Source organism: Chiroxiphia lanceolata, chromosome Z (assembly GCF_009829145.1).
Source record: "Chiroxiphia lanceolata isolate bChiLan1 chromosome Z, bChiLan1.pri, whole genome shotgun sequence".
Classification (NCBI taxonomy): Eukaryota; Metazoa; Chordata; class Aves; order Passeriformes; family Pipridae; genus Chiroxiphia; species Chiroxiphia lanceolata.
This window is the reverse complement of record NC_045671.1, coordinates 7,981,111-7,994,723: the sequence shown is the minus strand read 5'-3', so window position 1 is coordinate 7,994,723 and position 13,613 is coordinate 7,981,111. Positions and strand designations below refer to the sequence as shown.

At 49.0% G+C, this 13,613-nt stretch overlaps 2 protein-coding genes and 1 long non-coding RNA gene across 10 annotated transcripts in view; 1 reads left to right on the top strand and 2 right to left on the bottom strand.

Annotated features, from left to right (window-relative positions):
* UBAP1 (ubiquitin associated protein 1) overlaps positions 1-3,690 on the bottom strand; it is a 34,453-nt gene extending 30,763 nt beyond the window's left edge. The window contains exons 1-2 of one of the 6 annotated variants that reach the window (XM_032676926.1): positions 3,549-3,689; positions 1,430-1,533 (exon numbers count right to left, since the gene is read on the bottom strand). The gene's annotated coding sequence lies outside the window, so the exon portion shown is untranslated. Of the gene's footprint in view, positions 1-1,410; positions 1,534-3,031; positions 3,247-3,548 lie in introns of those variants that run through there. The other 5 variants (XM_032676927.1, XM_032676928.1, XM_032676925.1 and 2 more) reach the window with 5 other exon arrangements.
* Positions 3,691-4,403: 713 nt separating this feature from the next.
* On the bottom strand, positions 4,404-7,184 carry LOC116781241. Its single transcript, XR_004354828.1, has 3 exons — positions 7,122-7,184; positions 5,067-5,169; positions 4,404-4,601 (listed from the first exon to the last, which is right to left on the bottom strand). It is a non-coding gene; the product is annotated as an uncharacterized LOC116781241 (long non-coding RNA).
* Positions 6,211-13,613, top strand: part of DCAF12 (DDB1 and CUL4 associated factor 12) — a 31,186-nt gene continuing 23,783 nt past the window's right edge. The window contains exons 1-2 of one of the 3 annotated variants that reach the window (XM_032676931.1): positions 6,211-6,475; positions 7,445-7,699. In XM_032676931.1, coding sequence (XP_032532822.1) covers positions 6,395-6,475; positions 7,445-7,699 — 336 coding nt within the window. In that variant the 5' untranslated portion in view covers positions 6,211-6,394. Of the gene's footprint in view, positions 6,476-6,977; positions 7,081-7,200; positions 7,353-7,444; positions 7,700-13,613 lie in introns of those variants that run through there. The other 2 variants (XM_032676932.1, XM_032676930.1) reach the window with 2 other exon arrangements.

Here is a 13,613-nt window from a genome sequence, read left to right as displayed (position 1 = left end):
AGACCTTGTAGCTTTCAAAAATAAAAAATAAATTAAAAAAAAAATAAAAAAAAAAAAGAAACACACACATAAAAAAACCAACAACAACAACAAATAAATGCACAACAAATTCTGGACATACAAGCTGTCCTTTAAAAGTTTCCCAACCACAGGAAAAACTATTTCTTAGCATTTTAGGAAATGCTTTCCCTGCACAAGAAAGGATTTGGAATAAACTTAATGATTTAAGAGAGGGAAAGAGGGAAAGCCCCTCCTCAGCTCAGTTTCTGATGGAGACCTCAACACAGGACTATACTGACTGGAAAAGGTCATTAGGGACACAGAACATGAGCTTATTCAAACCAAGTCAGAGGGTCAAAGCATTAAGCAATGCACTTGCATACCAGAGAGGATTACCTACCTAAGCAGTTAACACACAACTGTGAGTTCAGGCTTGTATCAATCAGCTGCAATAATCCCAACGATCGAGATCGATCGATCAATCGACTGCAGGGTGGTAAGTGCTGCAAGATCAATAGTGTTGCCTTCCCAGTTATCACAGCAAGCACACACAATGCTGTGAAGAGAAACGAACCTTTGATGCATCCTAGAAGACCTACTTTTTCAAACAAGAAAACTATTTATAAACAACCCCTCTTTGCCTTTCCTTCAAACAACTGTTTTCCAAAACATCTTCAGAGCTTTCCAATTACAGCTCCACTAGACCCTCTTTACACTGACATTGATCTGAATTGTACTGGCCAATTTTAAATAGATAGACATGCCTCTAGGTAGAGATCCTTGCAAAATGACAGCTGAAGCTCTCGAATTCATGATTGAAAAGACTAGGAGTGATTATGCTAGAAACCAAATGCCAGAAAGGCTGGATAGAAGTTCTGTCTAATAAGTAAAACTAAATTTCTCACAGACCAATTTATCAAAACATTCAACCCAGCATCAATTACAAAATACAGGAACAGGCTGCTGTAAAAACTTATTATACAGAGAGTGGACAAGGACAACAATACTGCATGTCTGAATTATCAATCCCTACAGCTTGTGGAAGCAACAGAAAACCATTATCTTACACAATTAAAAAGAAGAACGAGTAAGGTGATACTTTCTGTGTCATTATAGCACTTTTGCCACCAGCACCAGCCAAAACAGCTTCAGCTGCGAGCATGACAGTTGGATGATGCTGGATTGGTCCAGAAACCTGACTCCTCTTCTGTTAGTTACAGGTTTTTATCTCTAGGATAGCAAGCACTGGGCACTGCAAAACATCACGTGAGTAACAGAGATGGAGCTCTTCCACGTGTTTGTGACTATTTTTCACCCTTATGATTTTTCTATCCATCAACACAGACTATACAGTAAGTCTCTGAGATGATCAGTATACTCTTTGAATATTCTGAAGAAACTAACACTTACTGATTCACATATCTTCTACCTGAGATTTCCCTGGTTTTCCTTTTGAAGTTTCATGTGCCTTTGTTTCTGCTCACACTTGACTTATGCAGTGTCTGACCTTAGTAGCTGCAGCTTCTCCTCTGACTCCACAGTGCACCCATACAAGGAAAAAAACCAACCAAACAAAAGGAGGTATCAAGCAGTGGAGGCCACACACAAACAGTGAAGGAAGGAAAGGACAACCACTTTCAGTTTTGTTTCTGAGACTAAACCCACAAGTTGCAAAAGCTGTTTAAAAATTGCCTGCTTTCTGTCCCCCTACCTTTAGAATTAAGGTTGTTGCCTAAAAGGTTTAAGTCACCCTAAAGCAGCACTGCTCCCTTTGAATCGGAGCTCTGTGAGCACAGGAAACTGAGGTCATCAAGCAGCAGCTCTGCGCGGTGCTGCAATCCAACACCACACCACTCATAGCCTCGAACACATCGGCCTAGCCCGGCCCTGCTGCTGCCACAGGGGACAGCTCAGCCCATCCCACTGCCCTGGGTACGACAGAGCTCCACACAGATCACTGTTCCCTACGGAGAAAATGGCAGCAGAAGGGCAAAAGAGTTTTTTCCCCCTCCTCTCCCCTGAAAAATGCCAGGAAACAAGCAGCTGCAGGAGTTGCAGAAACACTCCAAGGGTGGTAAGGGAAGGAAGGTGAGGAAGAGGTCTGGCCAACTGCAGCAATTCCTCTTTTTCCCTAACACCCTGGGCCACAGCTGGAGTAAGATTCCCCTCACCAAGCACCCACAGAAGCCTCTTAACCCCGTGACAGGCTGTGGGATGCAGCATGCCTTCCTTCCATCGGGAGCACAGCCACTGAAGTGACTTCACCACTCACAGCCCAGCTCCTCACTTTGGCAACGCTCATATGCTTAAATCCAGGACAGAAACATTTCACTGAGTCCGAGAGAGTAGCAATGTTAGTTTCACAGCCAAGTGCCAGAGTCCACTTGGTTATCTCTATTCTAATGAGACAGAGGACACGTCATAAGACTTCTGTAAGACTGGGGTTTTTTTTCACTTGTTTGGAATTTTTGATGATGTGAAGAGTAAAAACAGTTGAAAAGGTGATTATTCATTTCCAACTACTGTAATTTCTTTTACTAATTAAAGAAAACCCCAAAGAAAGCTAACTTTGCCTTTAAAAATGATAAATTTTGAGCTATCAAAACACAGGGAAACAGCCCTTGAATTACACAGAATAGCTTCATAAAAGTGTTAAATGTTTAACTTCTGGTAAGCACCGAGCTAAACAGAACACTAAGCACTACCAGGAAGTCAGAAACTACAAAACTGAAGTATTCTTACACCAATGCATATAACCGTGGGATGTCTGCATCTCAAATGCAGAGAGAGAGACACTCAAAAGCAGAACAGAAGAAAAGACCCAGAAATAGGTGATGAGCATAGAGAAGGAAGTGTAGGCCTGTGACCCATGAAGTGAAGACAACTGGCTCCTCATCCTTAAAGGAGATGCAATCGAAGAGTGATCACTCTGCGATTTAGCAGTGGTTTAGAAGTCTGAAGTCACAAGCGGCACAGGGAAGATGTGCTGTAAAAACCCACAGTGCTCAAGCGACAGAAACTAACAAGTTACCTGGAGGCAGCCTCGACAAGCACCACACCCCCAAACAAAAATCGGATGTTTTTGTTCTTGACGGGTTTAAGTTACTGCGAGGGGGCACCTCCCAGCGCCACGGACTCCAAACGCTCACTCCGATTTCAACAGCAGCCGGGCAAACTCAGCAAGGGCGAACTCATCAGCGGTTATTAAGCAGAGAGACATTCCCCGGACTCCGACAATCCCGGAAACTGCTGGAAAGCAGGAGCGTCACCCCCGGGCCCGACCTGCCCCTGTCCCGCTGAGCCGGGCGGGGGCGGACGGTCCCTGACCCCGGAGGAGGGGGAGAAGGAGCGCGGTCCGGCTCCGGTCCCCACGTCCAGGCCCCGCTGCGAGGGGACCGGTACCACCAGCACCGCCTGCCCCTCCCCGCTGTCCCGCCTGGCATCTGCGGCCCCCGGCCCCGCTGTCCCCGCCCGGTACCTGCGGGCCCCGGCCCCGCTGTCCCCGCCCGGCACCTGCGGTCCCCGGCCCCGCCGTCCCCGCCCGGTACCTGCGGCCGCCGGCCCCGCTGTGCCGCCGCTGTCCCGCGGTCCCCGCCAGTCCGTCCCTACGGGCCCCGCTCGGCGCCGCCGGACTCGGGCGACGCCATCTTGTCTGGGCCCCGCCGCCGGGATGGCGTCACGCCGCGACGTCACGCTCCCCGCCGGGCCAATCGGGAGCGGTCTGAGGTGACGTCACCCGGTGGGAAGGGGGGCGGGGAGAAAGGGGAGCCACGCCCCTTTCCGCGGGGTCGGGGCGGGGCCAGGGAGTGTCTCTGTCCCCTTCCTTGTCGTGTCCCACTGCCTGTGTCATTCCCTGTGCCTGCCTTTGTCCCTGTCCCTATCCCATTCCCTGTCTCTGTCCCTGTCCTTGTGCCAGCCACGGGCCTGTCCCCATCTCCTACCCTACCCCGGGGCTCCTGCAACATCTCCTGCCCCTCTCCCAGATGGGCTCCATGAGAGGGTCCCTAAAGGGCTGGATGAAGGGGGGGAGCAGGGCCCAGGGAGGCCGTTTCACCTCTCAGCCCCTTTCCTCAGCATCCACAGCACCCCCACCACTTTCCTTGTCCCTTCCCCTGAGGGGCTGAGGGGACACAGCCAATGGGTTTTCAGCCTTTTTGACTGGTCCTTGTTCCAAAATGGAGGGGTTTTGTCCCAACTACGGGTGGCAGTTGTGCATGTGAGGGAGGATATGGAGAAGGGAATTAATAGTGAGAAATCAAGACTGAAAACTGCCAAACTAGAATTATCCTTTCTATCCTCAGGGGAAGCTGGGAAGCCTGAGAGGTTCTATTTCACTTTGGCTTCTGACAGCACCCTTGTCTTTGGGGCTAGTTAGAGGAAAACACAAAAAAAGTCATAAAAGCGATGTCATGTCAGGAAAATGTTTACTGATTCCTGTGACTTGAGGCACCATTAGGTTTCAGGTGGTCAGGAACTGCCATTGTTTTCCAGCCTGCCTAGACCTAAAATGTTTTTCTTGTTTCTCCTCGTCCTGTTTCTCTTCTCTGCAATGCCACTGGTAAGTGGCAGTCGCTGGGTTTGGATGACCCACAGTTTTGTCTCTATAATCATAGAAAAAAGTGCGTATGAGCTGTGTGAACATCAGAAAAATCACTCATCCATCCACATGGGGATGTAATGAAAAGCGAATACTCTATATCCCTTTAATTCCCCAGAAATAAGGGATTTCCCAGATGGAATGGTGTGGGAAAATGACTGTGTGTAAAATTAGAGAAAACTGGGAAGTTATATTAACAATTTAACAGAAATTGTGACAGTATGGAAATGATAGGGTGAAGTGCAGGTGCTGCTCCCTGGATGGAATGCGGTCAGCATGCCCAGCTTCCCACACACAATCCATGCTGAAGGGGACTAAATGGAGAGTGGAGTGGAGATAGTCGATGGTACTTTGTAGCTGAAAAGCCACACAGCAGCTGTCAATCAAGGGAGAAAAACAGAAGATGTCTTGCTGCTGAACCAGTAATTGTGGCGAGATCACAGATCACAGATGCAATACCGGCACCCACCTTCATCCCAAAGGTTACTGAGGTGTAACAGACGTAAACCACCTCCAAGGTACGACCACCCTGCACTGCACATGATGTATGACTGGAGTTACTCAGGCTCCACCTGAATGCAAAAATAGCATAAAGGTAAGTTAAAAATGGGGGAAAGTTAGCGAAGACTCCATCCTAACTTCTGGAATCAGCTGACAGGCTGAACCTGTCTTCTCCCCCATGGGGCGTGTTGGGTAAGGAACAGTCTCCATGTGGGGTGATTGATTATCTCAAGCCAGCCTTTTTTAATTATCAGAGCTTGTCTGTAGAATGCTTTGGATATGTTTTTCCAGCCAGATACTATCACCAGCAATCTTTGGATATGTTTTTCCAGCCAGATACTATCACCAGCAATCTTTGAACCTTAACCTGTCCCAATTTTCTATTAGATTAAAAAAGAGTGTTATTGCATAAACTGTTGGTGTGAGTCCTCCAAGGGTACTGGTAGTGGAGTGCAGGGGATAACGCACTCGGCTGCGGAGGCCTGGGAGAGGGTCTCTTATGTTATTGGCATATGTGTGTCCCTGGATCTTCCCTGGGGTGCCGACAGACCAGTTAAAGGTGTGGAGACCCTCAAGCAGATCTTCGTGTTTGTGTGTGACCCTGAACAAGTCAGCCGAACTGCCCTCCGATCCAGTGGATGGTTCAGTGGAGAGTTGGACATGGGGAGGAATTTTTTCACAGAAAGGCTGATTAGATACTGGAATGGGCTGGCCAGGGGGGTAGTAGAGCCACCATCCCTGGAGGTGTTTAAGGAAAAACTGGATGTGGCACTCGGTGCCATGGTCTAGTTGCCGTGGTGGTGGATCAGTCACAGGTTGGACTCAATGATCTCAAAGGTCTTTTACAGCCTAATTCGTTCTGTGATTCTGTGACCCTGTTCCCCTTATGGGACGCTTTCCTGGGGTTTTGGGAAAAATCCCTCCTTTTCCCGAGGGAATGCCAAGTCCCTGCCTTGCACTGAGCCCGCTCCGCCGCCAGGGGGCGCCAACCCGCCACGGGAAATACCGCGCTGTCATGGCAACGGCATGGGGGCGTGGTCAGCCCTGCCCCCCGATTGCCGGACAACGGTGCTGCGGGCGTGGCGGGGCCGCCGCCGCAAAGCTGCGACGAGACTGTCGTAAAAACAAGAGTCGAAAAAACCTCGGGGTGCCGTAAAATGCCGTGAGGCGCGGCCGGCGGGGCCTGAGGGACAGAGCCCGGGCCGGTCCCGCTCCATATGCCCCGAACCGCTCCGAACCGCTCCATGTGGGGCCGCTCCTCGCCCGCAGCCGCTGCCGCAGCCTCATCCTTCTACTATGGCCCGGAAAACAGTTAGCAGGAAGCGGAAAGCGGCGGCAGCCGCCGCCGCGGGGTCTGGGGGGCTCCAGGGGGAGCAGGTAAGCGGAGGAGGGAGAGAAGCGCTTGTTCTCGGCGGTGTGAAGGGGGATAAGCCCCGGTTCCCGGCGGGGAAGGGAAAGAGAGAGTGAGAGAGGGAGAAAGGGAGGGAGTTGGGGAGGGAGGGAGGGAGGGAGGGGTGACCCTGGCCAGGGGCGGTGGTGTCCTGGTGCCGGGGGGGCGGGTGTCATTTGGGGAGGGTGCCGGGAGGGGGGGCAGGGGGTGCTGGAGAGGGGCAGACCCCGGTCCCGGTGTCACTTGCGGAGGTGTCCGGGGTGGGCAGCGGTACCGGGGAGGGGCATCCTCGGGTCCCAGTGACACCTGCGGGGCCCGCGGTGTCACCCGAGAGGGGCGGCCCCGGGTCCCGCTGTCACCGGGGGGATCCCGGGGAGGGGCAGCCTCGGGTCCCGCTGTCACCGGGGGAGGAGCAGCTCCTGGCCCTGGTTTAACTCAGGCAGGACAGCCCCGGTCCTGGTGTAACCCCCTCCCCGCCGGGCTCGCGGAGCCCCGTTGGGCTCGGCCGTTCGCGATGCCCCAGCCCCGGCCCGGCGGAGCGATGGTGCCGGGGCAGCTCTGGCCCGGCCGGAGGAGGCCGCTGGGCCCCGCGGTTGGTGTCATCCCCGGAGTGTGACCCCCAAACCTGCCGACCTCCGGTTTCTAAACCTGCCCCTCTCCCGGTCCGAACGCCCTTCCCGTTTCCACGAGCAAACGTCGCCCCAACGGTGCCGAACGGCCGCGGGCTGTCGTTAATGTCATCGCAGCGTTACTGCTCCTTTAGCAAATATTTATATGTTTAATTCCACGCTGCTAAAGGCCCTTTCAGCGTTTCGGGGCTCATCTCCACGCACGGTGTTCCGTGGGTGGTTTGGAAGGCTGCAGGTTTTCCACCGGGAATATCGTTGAATTTTGGAGGGTGATGCCTAAAGTTTGTTTCAGTTGCTTTATCCGATTTCCATCTTTATTTTTCACAGTATGTGTGGGATCACTCGGTGCACAAAAGGAAAAGGCTCCCCCCGGTGAAGAGGTCCCTGGTGTACTACCTGAAAGGGAGGGAGCTCCGGATGCAGAATGAGTCCAGCTACCACCGCCTGTTGCACGGATACGCAGCCCAGCAGCTCCCCAGCCTCCTGAAGGAGAGAGAATTCCACCTCGGAACCCTCAATAAAGTGTTTGCCTCCCAGTGGCTGAACCACCGGCAAGTGGTGTGCGGGACGAAATGCAACACGGTGAGTGCCACCTCCCGCGGTTTCCTTTTCCCTCTGATAATTACTCCACTCCCCCAGATGGTGCTTACTGCAGTCCAAGTGTGTGAACTGCCAAGGAAAACTTTAGGAAGTCGTTCAGAGCAGAGTCAGAATCGTGTAAAATTAACTTTGAGTGAAGGCGGTGCTCAGGGACGAGCTGTTCTCATCTGAAGTGTGGCAGGCGCTGCACGCAGCATCTGTCTGATCTCTCCAGAGTGATTTACGTCCCTTTGCAGGATGGAGAGCAGCACTGGGGTTGGATCTTTTCTCTAGTCCTGCAGGTGGGAAGTTAATGGATGGGCATTAGCGTTTCTAAATGATGGCTGTCAGTGCCTGGCAGAACTGGCTGCTAAGAGCCCTTTTTTTCATTTGTGCTCAGTCTTACCCGGTTTGATTTTACACACGGTTCTGCGCTGATGACTTTTAAAAGTTGTTATAAAACTGCGCTTAAACTCCAGATTTTTGAAAAGAGTAGCCAGAAGTGTTCTAAACATAAAAAAAAACAATTTCAGATTTTTGGGCTTATCTTTTGTTTGTTGACTTGGTGATTCTTCACTCTAAAACTGCAGCGTTCAGATAGCTTTTCTTCTTTATCTATCTATATATACTTCTGCAAGAACTAAAAACTCCTCAGGCTCCTGAAGTGATGCTTTGAAACATTTTAGGGGAATATTAAAACAGTATCCTGTGGGATTAATAAGTGGAGGAGATGATACTCCTTAGATGATATTTTCCCCACCGCAGTTGGTAGCCCAAGCAAATTCATGTGTGAAGTTCCAGTTGAATTACTGCAAAATCCCAGACTGGTCCTTTGCGGGTTGTTTAGTGCTACAGAAATGAACCAGGCTTTTCAAGGAATGCACAGATCAAGCAGCTCTTAAACCTCAGAGTGTATCCGTTGCTGCGGTTGCTTCTTTGCCTCCAGATCCCTTTTTTGTGCCGGAGCCACACTCAGTGCTCTGACCAGCAAAGGACAGTGGGTTGGTTTTTTTCCATTTCAGATGTTCGTAGTTGCGCAGCAGGAGGCTCTCATGTGGTATCTCTTAAGAAGTAAGGCCTAACTGTAAAAACAAAGCAACTTTTTAGCAGCAATGAGCCCGAAATAGAACCTCTCTGCCTACTTTCTCCACGTGTGTTCATCTCCTCAGCCAGTCAGCAGCCAGCACTGGTCGTGGAGCAGCTTACAGGAGACAAACTGAAACACAAGCTCCCAAAAATCTTTCTTACTCTAGCAAGATGACTGCCTGTTTTATGGAGCTGCAGTGATTTCGCTGCGTTCTGTAACTTTTGCAGCTCCGGCGCAGCTGCGGTGAAGATAAATGGACAAGTGGGTTGTTAACGCAACCTTGCAGAAAATTGTTTGGGTCCAAACAATCGTGGAGCTGGAGAGGGATTCAGCAGTATTGTTGTTCCCTCTGCACATGCTGCAACCAAGTGTGTGCTTCCGCAGCCAGACTTAACGTTGCAGACGGACCTCGTCTGTCGTGGAGCAAAACACGGTGATTTCAAAAGAAGTCACTGCAGCTTTGTGAAATATGGTGTGCAAGTTACAAGCACTGTAATAGCTGTACTTTGTTTGCTTTGGGTCCACATTTGAGCAAGTAGAGCGTTAAACTCCTCACTCTAATTACGGAATTCCTCTCTCTCATCTCCTTCGTGAGCGACATAATAAAGAAAAAATTCCTTTGCTGATTGTCATGTGCTGAAGTTGGGAGTAAATCTAAAACACCGTGGTTGACTTCAATGGGGTTTGCTGCATTGGAGTTGCACTTAATTAAAGTTAATGCAACAGAAAAATATAAACTGTAGCAGTTATTTTCATCAGAGCTTGACTGTGGTACTGAGCGCTTTTAGCATGTAATTTATAAATTGCCCTTGGCTGTGCAGTGCCAGAAGGATTCACTATTCTTAATAACAAAACAAAAATACACTTCTGTCATAAAGGAGGAGGTTTGGGTTTAGTCACTTGGCAGAGCTAGTCACTGCAAAGACTGACGAGAATATGGAGCTCTCCTTCAATTGCATATTTTTAATGAAGATTATGATTTGTTTAGTGATGCTGGGTAACTTTTTATCCTTGAAAACTATCCTAGGGTATGATTCTGCATATGAAATATCTTTATTTTTCTCCACTGGATCCTGGTGCTCACAGTTGAGCAGCTGTAAATCAAATATTTGAGTTTCTTAAAAGTGCATCCTTTTTCTGATAGATTTAGAATTATGGGACCCGTATGCAATCACTTGGGCTTTGCTGAGACAGGATTCCTCTTTGCAAAAATCTCTTAGACCTTGCATGCATGGGCTTCTCAGTGTTTTCCAGTTCAAATGACTGAATGGGGAAACTCAGGAGAGGTGCAGATTTTTAGGCTGTGTCCTGATAGGCATCTGAATTACCAAACACTGATGCCACGAAGTCTCAGAAGAAGATACTGTCTGTAATCTGCATCTTCTGTTCGAGCTTCTTGGAGAAACTCTGAGACTTTGGTAGAAGACAAGCTTATGGCAAACAAAAACACTGAACATAAGAGGCTTGGGGGGGTTTTTTTCCTCCTTACTATTTCAGGAAATTACAAAGAATAAAGTAGATAAAGTCTAAAAAGCAGTTTCAGTAATCATTTTGCAGCTTCTTTTGTTCCATTAGTTATGTATATGTGTTCAGGATATAATTCTTTTCCCGATTGTGAAGCTTATTAGTGCCTGGAATTCAGTTTGTGGTTTTTTTTCTTTTTCTGGGCAGGCCTGATAGATGTGTTTGTGCTTAACTTACTGAATGCCCAGATGGCATTTCCCAGGTATGCAGGGGTTGGTTTCTGAATGCTGGCTGATACCTTTTTTCTCTTCAGTAGACTCTGTGTTGCTTTGGGTGCCCTGCTGTAAATCACCAGCTCTTTTTTCTTAGTAGAAACTTTAAATTTGTTCAAGAGGTCCCGTGTCTGTTCCGTGCATCTCATACAATTGGCCCAGTGTTGTAGTCCTGGGGTTGTGGTGGGGAGAACACAACACTCAGTTACTTCTCCATCTGTAAATATGAACTGGCCATGGGAAAAATGATTTCCCCTTGCTTTCCAAGTTAATGTGTCTCCTAGCTTTGCACATGTGATGAAGCATCAAGACAACAGCTCATTTCCGATTACAGAGCGGAAATAACAAGTCCTGCTCCTGCAGTTTGTAGCTCTACCCAAAGTCCAATGAACAGTGACCAAAACTCAGCATAAATAACCCTCTAGTGCCTGTAGCTGATTACTTTGTTCACCTTTCTTTCAGAGTAAATAGCCAGGTGTTGTTTCTTGTATTGAGTATTTGGTTTTCTGTCAACTGCATCTGATACTCATGTCTGTCTTCAGAGCCTGGTAGTTTCTGTGCCAGGTATAGTGTGATGCCCTTTAGCAGACGAAGTCTCTCACCTCTCCTTCCTTTGCCATCTGCCAGCATGTGTTAATTGTCTGCCAGCCTCCTGAAGTGACACACAGAGGGCAAGACACAAATAAAAACTGACAAATGCACACATCCAATGATATCAAAGTCTGTGTCCATTACCTAGTTGTGCTTCAGAGGTTCACAGCAAGGCAGAGTGCCTGATGGCACGTTCTTGTCTTGGAAATGTGAATTTGGGGTCAACCAACTTGCAGGGTGCTTTTACCTCTCCTCACTTCTCAGGTGGTTTCTTTACATTGTGGATTATGTCACTTTGGACCCTTTCAAGGAGGATGTGCAAGGCCATTACCCACTTGAGTTGCATCTACTGCACAACCTGTAAGTTTTGTGCTAAGATGAGTGCATGTTAGTGTGCTAATAAGTTGCCAAGCCACTCTCCATGATATTTGAACAGTCATGGCAGTCAGGAGAAGTCCCAGATGACCAGAAATAGGGAAATAAGGTAGAAGGGTAGAAGAAAGAACCTGGGAACTACTGACCTGTCAGCGTCACCTCTCTGCCTGGGAAGGTCATGGAACAGATCCTCCTATAAACTCTGCTAAGGCACATGGAGGGCAGGAAGGTGATTTGAGATCACCAGCACGGCTTCACCGGGGGCAAGTCCTGGCTGACCAGTGGCCTTCTGTGATGGGGTGACTATATCAGTGGACAAGGTTACAGATGTCACTTATCTGGACTTCTGTAAAGCCTTTGACATGTTCCCCCACTACATCCTTCTCTCCAAATTGGAGAGTGGTGGATTCGACAGGTGGATTAGGAGTTGGTTGGAAGGTTGCATCCAGAGGGTAGTGGTCAATGGCTCAGAGTCCCAATGGGCATCAGTGACAAGTGGAGCTCCTCAGAGGTCCATATTGGGACCAAGTGTTATTTAATATCTTCGTTAATGACATAGACAAAGGGATGAAGTGCACACTCAGCAGATTTGCAGATGACACCAAGCTGAGTGGTGCTGTTGACACACCTGAAGGATAGGATGTCATCCAGAGGGACCTGGACAGGCTCAAGGAGTGGGCCCATGGGAACCTCACAAGGTTTAATAAGACCAAGCACAAGGTGCTGCACTTGGGTCAGAGCAACTCCCGGTAACATTCCAGGCTGGGGGATGAACAGATCAAGAGCAGCCCTGCCAAGAAGGACTTGTGGGTGCTGGTGGGTGAGAGGCTGGACATGACCCAGCCATGTGCATTCACAGCCCAGAAACCAATCCTGTCCTGGCTGCATCCAAAGCAGGGTGGGCAGCAGGTGAGGGAGGGGATTCTGCCTGGTGAGGCCCCACCTGCAGTGCTGCATCCAGCTCTGGGGTCCCCAGCACAGGAAGGACATGGACCTGTTGGAGTAAGTCCAGAGGAGGGCACAATGATGATCAGAGAGCTGGAGCAGCTCTCCTGTGGGTGGAGGCTGAAAGACTGTTGTTGGGGTTATTCAGCCTGGAGAAAGCTCTAGGGAGACATTATAGCACCTTCCAGTACTTAAAGGGGGATGTAAAAAGGATGGGGACAGAAAAATTGAACAGAGCTTGTAGCAGCAGGACAAGAGGTAATGATTTTCAGCTAAAAGAAGGCAGATTCACACTAGATACAAGGAAGGCATTCTTTACCATAAGGCTGGTGGCACAATGGAATGAGTTGTCCACAGTGCTGCTGGATGCCCCATCCATGAAAACATTCAGGGCCAGGCTGGATGACCTTTAAAGATCCCTCTCAACCCAAACCATCCTATGGTTCTATATTTTGATCTTCACCAGAAAGCAGACATATGATACCAGTTTGGTAGTTTAGTCTTTAAAGAGTCCGTGTTTCTTTGGGGCTTGGCATAAATTAGAAAGTCTGTATTGCCACAAAACAGAGGAACCTGATACCAAGTGTTTCATGAACAGAAAGGAGAGATGTTTACAATCTGAATAAGAGTCAAGGCTGAGCAATGGGAAAAACCAATCAATGCTACTCAGATGTGACCAGCTTTAGCATCAATACAATGACACAATAAGCATTGTCTTGCTTTTGTTGTTTTGTTAGCAAAAAATTTATTTGAAGGAGGACAAATACTAATTTTCCAACTTGGCTGGGGGTGAGATCTTTCTGTGAGCAGCTTCAGCTGGTCCAGAGTTGTCCTGTTGCAGCACTGGGTGTTCCCACCTGCTCGTTCTGGCTGGCACTGATGTGCCTGTGGCGGGGGAGTCAGCTGGGTCAGCTTGCTGCTGTGTGAGCAGACAGGTTCTCCTGTAGGGTTAGTTTCACCAGAGGCGGAGATATGATCCAGCTGACCCTGCAGCTACCTGAGCACTAGTTGCTGTCAAAAGGGTGATCAGACTGTTAGAGTGGGTGAGGAGGAGGCACTTGAATTTTCAAAGATTGGCTTAAGCCAATTGTGAAACTTGACCATGACTGATTCTCTCTTAGTGACTATTTTTAGCAGGACAGTGTGCTTATCTTGGGTTTCTTTCAAATGTGTGAATGACATT